The sequence below is a fragment of the Cryptomeria japonica genome, chromosome 3 (assembly GCF_030272615.1).
Source record: "Cryptomeria japonica chromosome 3, Sugi_1.0, whole genome shotgun sequence".
NCBI classification, from domain to species: domain Eukaryota; kingdom Viridiplantae; phylum Streptophyta; class Pinopsida; order Cupressales; family Cupressaceae; genus Cryptomeria; species Cryptomeria japonica.
Genome location: NC_081407.1, coordinates 703,874,319 through 703,882,040, shown reverse-complemented (window position 1 = coordinate 703,882,040; position 7,722 = coordinate 703,874,319). Strand labels below are relative to the sequence as shown.

General features: G+C 35.8%; 1 protein-coding gene across 1 annotated transcript; it reads right to left on the bottom strand.

Annotated features, from left to right (window-relative positions):
• Positions 1-615: 615 nt before the first annotated feature.
• LOC131066955 (uncharacterized) lies at positions 616-1,287 on the bottom strand. The gene has a single exon (XM_058001858.1). It carries the CDS (start codon positions 1,285-1,287, stop codon positions 616-618), a length of 672 nt encoding a protein of 223 aa, XP_057857841.1.
• Positions 1,288-7,722: the final 6,435 nt, after the last annotated feature.

The following is a 7,722-nucleotide window of genomic DNA, read 5'->3' as shown; positions in this document are numbered from 1 at the left end:
TATCTCACCAGTGAGGATTCTACCATGTAGTGCAATCCACAGAAATGTCCCAACTTTTGGCATTATTTTATTACTCCAACATAGTTTATGAGGCCATGCATCACAAGTACCCCTTTGTCTTTGTATTTCATATCCAAGTTTGACACTATACTCCCCGGACTTTGAGGCACACCAAAATATGCTATCATCTTCTCTAGAGGCTGGAATTTTCCTATCTTTTATAACTTCCCAAAGTTTTGCACACAATACTGGCTTACCAATATTGATTATTTTCCATTTTCTCAGACCATTGGTGTCCTCATGATTTTCCATATAATTGCATACATGTCACCCAATGCAATCCTTGACTAGATTTATCCACTCCTTATCTTCAAATGTTTCAGAGAGAGATGGAAATCCATTCCATGAATCTCTCCAAAACATTGCGGAATTGCCATTCCCTATCTGCCATGAAATATGCTCAGTGATAATGTGTCCGCAATCCCATAGGAAGTTCCACGTAGCTGAGCCCTGGCCCGAACTGGCCACTCTAAGAATTCGGTTGGGGTCATCCGAGTCTATATATTTCTTTCGAAACAATCTAACCTAGAGTTTTTGAGGTTCTTTACACATTTTCTAGGAGAGCTTAGCATCAAGGGCAGAATTTTGCAGCTCCATTTTCCTTAAGCTGACTCCCCCATCTTCCTTAATTAAGCACAGTGTGTTCGAATTGATTAGTGGTATTTTCCTATTGTCTTTGGCACCATACCAAACAAATTTATTGAGCAGATTGTTCAGACTTTTTCCAGTAGCGAATGACATTTTGAAGTAGGACATACTGCATATTGGAATGACAGATAAAACTGATTTAATCATGGTTAATCTGCTCGCCTGGGACAATCGCCTATTCTTCCAATTCTTTGATTTTACCTGGCATGTGTTTATAACATCATCCCAATTTTGGGATTGTCTACATCCTTTGTCAATCCAAATCCCCAAGTATTTGATCGAGAGCTCAACAACTTTTATATTCAAGTGTTGTGCAATTCTCATCTGAACCATCTTATTAGTATTAAAGAAGAGCAATTGAGAATTCTCTCTATTCATAACTTGTCTTGATGCCATTGTATATTCCTCCAGTGTGTTCTTGATTCCAATTGCTTCCCGGATGGAGGCCTCTCCAAATACGATTGTATCATCTGCAAATTGGGAGTGCGTAATGGCCTCAAATTGATCATGAACTTTGATTCCTTGCCAAATGCCTTCACTATGTCTTTTTCTAATTAACCTCCCGAAAAATTCCGCCATTAGAACAAAGAGTGAAGGGGATAATGGATCTCCTTGTCATAGACCATTTGTGGCACCAAAAAACCCATTCAAATTGCCATTGACAAGAATGGAAAAGCTCACAGTGCTAATGCAGAATTATAAACATTCGAGCCGCTTAGCAGGGAAACCAAATCTGGCAAGGACTTGTATAAGAAAATTCTAAATCACCTTATCATATGCTTTGGCGACATCAAGTTTGGTAACCATACCTTTAAGTTTTTCTTTATGGAGTGAGTGTATGACTTCAGATACCAGAATGATGTTGTTTGCAATTTCACGGCCCGGAGTAAAATCATTCTGATTTTTAGACACAAGTTTTGGTAGCAGTTTTTTCAATCTTTTAGCCATGGCCTTGGATATTATTTTGTAGATAGTGTTGCATAATGATATTGGGCGGAAATCAGACATGGATTCACAGTCCTATTTTTTCGGGATAAGTGTGATAATAGTGTGGTTGATCTCTTTCACAAATTTATTCTTTTTCCAGAATTCCTCAAACATGTTCCAAATATCCTTGCCCATGAAATCCTAGCATTTTTAAAAAAGCTCAACCGTTATGCCATCAGGTCCGGGTGCCTTATGGGGATGCAAAGAAAATATGGAAATTTTTATTTCCTCCAAAGAATAAGGAGCAAGTAATATATCACAATCAGAGCCAGAAATCTGAGGGTTAATGATTTCCTCAATCATTGGTATCAAACTCGAATCTTGCTCAGAATAACCCAATATATCCGTGTAGTATCTGAGAGCAATTAGCTCAATATCATTAGTTGAATTTTTCAAAATCCCATTCTCATCTTTGATCGAACATATCTTATTGTTGATCCTTCTAGCCTTGGAAGAGGCATGAAAGAATTTAGTATTGAGATCGCCCTCAACAATCCAAAGCTCCCTAGCCTTATCTTTCCAGTACAGTTCCTCCCACTTCAAAATTTCCATATACTGGGTTTTAAGTTTTTTCTCCAATTCCAATTCTACATTAGTCATATTGAATCGCATAACCAAATTGCTAATTTATTCTAGTTCATCCTCAATTCTACTTTTCTCAACAAAAACATTTTTGAAGGACACCTTGTTCCAATCTTTTATTTTATTTTTCACGAATTGAATTCTTTTAACAAATTTAAAGCTAGGGGAGCCAAAATAGATGTTACCTTGTTTCCACCATTCTTTCATATTGTCAAGAAACTTCTCATCCTACCACCACATGCTTAAGAATTTGAAGTAATTCTTCATGCTACGAGTAACCTAAGCAATGGATAGGGATAGTGGCAGGTGATCCGATCCAATTTGGGGAACAATTTTAGTTTCCAATGAGTAAATGCAGCTAATCCATCACTCACCTACCAGAAATCAGTCTAGTCTTTCAGATATATTGGAAAAATTTAGCCTCCTATTAGTCCATGTGAATTTACCATTCTTAGGAATGATATTGATCAGCTTACAATTAGATACAAAATCTCTAAAATCCTCCATGACTTTCGAAGGTTTCCAAAGACCTCCCACCACCTCATCAATGTCCAAAAGGGTGTTAAAGTCTCCAGCAACTATGACCTTGCCCATTTCCAACAACTTAGCTTGGTTGGTGATTTCATTCCAAACTTTCTATTTTTCCTCAGTTTTGGTAGGTCCATAAATATTAAATAATGGATAGGAAGGATTTGATTGTTTGCAAACAATGATGCAAGTCATCCAATGATCGAATGAAGCTATTGGATGTACTTCAATTTTTTAGGGGTTCCACATGATTCCCAAACCCCTAGCCGCACCTCTAGCATCTTGAAAAATGCCTTCCCATTTAAAATAGTATTTGATGAACTCAACCACCTTATCCTTACTTAGCTTTGTTTCTTGTAGAATGTATACTTCTGAATCAAGCTTGGCCAAGGTCCTCTTGACCAAGCATTTTTTGTCAGGGGCCGATAGGCCCCTGACATTCCATGAAATGATCCTCATCTTCCCCCAAGGGAGGGATTTCCTCCCTTGGAGTGATTCAAAAATTTCAACATACTAACAATACCCTTCTCATTTTCCCTCTACTCCCTAACTGCTTTAGGACTTTACCTTCCTCTTGTGCTTATCGCTCTTCCAAGGATGTTATTAGCAGACTGATTGATACATATGGGATCAACCATATTCAACTCATCTCCATCATTGTCCGACTCAGATGTTTCTGATTTAGATTCCTGTAGTGCAACCTCTACAAGTGTGATTTCAATTGGGCATGTCAGTGTTATTATCCAATGGGTTGTCTTGTGCAGGAGTCTCCCTGCTTGCACCTTGTTTTGATTCAATGTTGGTGGATTTAGGGCCATCTAAGAGCAGGGTTTCTGGTTCTAGATTTTCCTCTTTTTTCTTCCATACTTGTTTTGGTTTTCTGGGAGGGCGGGCGAAGGCCTTTCTAACAAATAGTCTACATTTGTGAGCATTGTGAAGTAAACTTCCACATCTCGAACAAGCCCTAATTTTGTTTTCCACTTCTATCTGTTGCTTCCATTCACCATTCATAGAGAGTAACAACATCAAAGAGGGAATTATCTTCACGACTGCGATTTTGAGTATGACATAAGTATATAGATCTCCCTCAATTACATCTTCATTAATTTCCAATAAAGTTCCAAGGGTTCTTCCAATCTTTTCCAAACTTCTCTCACTCTAATATTCAATTAGTAGGTTACACAATCGGATCCATATAGGTTTATCATATACTTCAGGTGATGTGGGATTGAAATTCGGAGACCAAGGCTGCATATACAATGGGTGATTGTCCAAAAACCAGTTTTTAAGACACAAAATGTGGTTTCATTCTTTTTCTTCGGGAAAAATGACAATGAAGAAGCCCTTGGGTAGAAATTTAATCATTATGTTCTTTCCCTAGTTGTCCTTGATCCAGGCATGAATAGTTTTCCTTGGTAATTTTGGCCCCATAATTTTTACGATGATTGCATGTCATTCAAAGATCAATTTTTCTTTATCCATGTCTTCGGTTAGGTCAATTTCAATGCTGCCAGATGACTTCCCCTTTTCTGTAAGAGGGCGATGGATTAAACTATCTCCACAGTTGTCTGTGCCTCCCTTTGATTTTGTCTGCTCATCGCATGGAAATTCGGAGTTATCCCAATCTACTTCCAATATTTTCCATTTCGCAGGTCTTCACAATCCCATGTCCGCAACATCTCCATTCCGCCATTCGTATGCGCTCTTTTGCTTTTCGCTCCTCTACCTATCACTCTACTTTTCGCTCTCCATTTTTAATTTAGAGGTCTACTACTTGTCTATTATAATTTATATAATATAATATATTATATATTATATAATATGTTATATATTATATATTATATAATAAATTACATATTATATATTATATATTGTTTAATATATAATATTTAATATATAAGATATTCTAGAAAAAGGTTTAGATATCAGATATCCGATTTGGATTGGATATTCGATTCCTATGGGTATTTTTATACCCACTGAGTCAGCTCGTGGGTCATTTCTCACCCATGGGTTGCACAAAGTATTGAAATCTGATATTGGATTTAATCAGATATCCGATTTGAAGGCTTTTTTTGTCAAATTTTCAGCAAAGGTATAATTTTATTGCGATTTTGTTGTCTTTTTATCAATTTTTTTTAAAAAAATTTTTTAAAAGATTTTTTTAATAGAAATTAGGTTTTTTCATTTGAAATACATTATTCTTTGAAATTTGTTGATTGAATTCAATTTTTCAATTTCAATCAGGTAAAATGGGGGATAACAGTGACAATCTTGAACAACCACAATTGCCACAACCACCAAACCCTCTGTTACCAAACCCTTCATTACCAAACCCCCCTCAATTCAAGATTTAATTAGTCAAAATTTGAGCCAATTGAGGGGCATTGCAAATTTTTATAGTATAATATGTCTTTTGGCCCCAATGTTAGCTCCACTTAATGCCATAATAAACAATGTAGAAACCATCACCGCGGAGCACAATGTCGCTCTTTTGTGGCAAAAGTCCATGAGGAATAGATATGTGGATGGCTTGACCTATGATTAGGTCAAGGAACTTGAGATACCCAAAGTTGATATTGTCGCATTATTTATCAATCCTCGCACTAGACAACTAGTAGATGTGAAAAAAACAAAACTTTCCATTAAATGGTGTCAAAATGAAGATATTGTAAATAACTTTTGGGATCGTTGGTGGATGGTTTTTGATAGACCACCCAACAACAATCTTGATGTCCCATTTTATTTTATAAAACAATTGTATTCTAAGTTTGTTTTGGGTAAGAATGTGAACTACTTTGACATCAAGCTTTTGCAGGGTGTGGGTTTAGGTATGCCTCAAGATAGACCTGGGGTAGTTAGAGTATTATAGGGTCCATACACTCCCCCTCCTCCAGTAAAAAATCCAGATATTATTGTCAAGACAACATCAGAGACTATATCAGCTATTCACTCTTTGAGTAGCCTTTTGGTTTCTCAAAATGGGGCACTAGCTTAACCTTTTGGTGATGCTACTGGTGGATCTAGTGGTGCTAAAACATCCTCTTCAGCTCCACATATTTGTGTGGGCAACTATGCTTAGGTCCTATTAGAGAGCCTGTTGATCCTCCAATAGACACTGTTGATTATGAGGTGCATGATATGCCTGATGCACCAGATGTAACGATAGGGATTGGAGCATACCCTGGGGAGTCCTCACATGCTAGAGACGAGGAGGTACCTTCATCATACATTGACGATGTAGTGGTAAGACTTGTAATTTCATAGTACATTTTATTTTAAATGAATATTTATAAGAGATAGTATTAAATACTAATATTTATATACATGGTGTATTTAACAGTTGATGATTAAGGAGGAGTTATAATAGGTCCATGGTGGCACCTTGATGACAATTTCATTTGGCATTGATAGCTATATGGTACATATATTATTGCACCTAGTCATTTACACTTTTATTTTACATACATGCTCATCATTTAAATTATATAGTAAGTTGCATGTTTATCTTATTTTACTCTTGTAGGACACACGTAGCACGAGTGCGGTGCCACACGATTTGGGCTCTAGTAATGTAGTTGGAGACAAGGAAGAGGTAATTGAAAGAAAACATGATTTAATTAAGAGTTTAAATAACTTATAATGATTATACATGTCTACATAGATTGATAGTTTCACATACTTGGCGTCTTTATTGTACAGAGAATCATTGGCTTCACATCCTTGTTGACTACACCCACTATATTTGAAGAAGCAGAAGAGATGCCTCATGTACGTGTGTTTATTTTATTTTGTGTTTCTAAGATATAATTTGTTCCTTTCATAGACAATTATATGCTAACTTGTATCAATGTTATGTTTGTGAACATATATAGGTTGTCTACAAAAATCTTGATGACAACCCTGCTCTCCCTATGACATATTCCAAGATTCCTCCCAAGTTTAAGAAAAAACATGGAGATGAGGTAATCAAGAATTCAATTTTAGAGTTCAATTATAGTTCATATTAACTTTTCTAATGTAAATTATATAATATAGCTAATCTCAATTGCGGTTTGATTTTTCTTGTGCAGGATCCTTCAAAGCCTAGTAGTGCTACGAAAAGGATCCATTTTGATGATCCATCAGTACTTTAGGATGTGATAGAACATTTTGGGATACTTACATGTCTAGTTGGCATTTATATTTTGTATATGGACATACATTTTGTTTGAGTTGGCATTTATGCCATTTTTGTATATGGACATACACTTGTAATTATTCGACATTTTGATATCTAGAAGTTGAGATTTGATATAACTTGTTCCTCATGTGCATGACGTCATTCTTTTAAACTTTAATCTTCAATCTAGTAATTAACAATGGTTAAATAATGAACAATAGAATGTTGTTTGTATAATCTTGAGATTCGATATAATTTGTTCTATCTAAATCTTAAGTGTTAAATTTGGTTGCCTTTGGCAACTTCACCAAATTTAATGACCATATTAGTATTGTTATTAATCATAACATGGATACTTAGTAATGACAAATGAAAAGTAGCAAAGCATCTTCTACAACAAAATGCAATTTTTTCATAATCCATTGGTTACATTTAGTAACAATCCCCCCATCATTAAAGCCATCTCAGTGGGGAGATACTATGAAGAGGTCTATTTACACATGTTTCCTATTAAATTTAAGACCTTAATATGTGAACTCTAAACATAAACTTATTTTGATTGTCATCTAGCTATTGAAAGATACAAATTTTAGCTTCCTTTCTTTTACTATCACGTGCAAAATATCTCCACCCCCCACTAAACGTAGGTATATTGTGCTTCATAATGCATTGTAACGTTGGTTTCAACATGTCTTGTTAGGCATTCTTACCCCAAGCATGCTCCTATTTTTCCCCCCACTCAGTCGAACACGTAG

Excerpts from the sequence above, each read along its gene's own strand:
- LOC131066955 (XM_058001858.1), bottom strand. The coding sequence starts at position 1,287 with ATGGCGGAATTTTTCGGGAGGTTAATTAGAAAAAGACATAGTGAAGGC.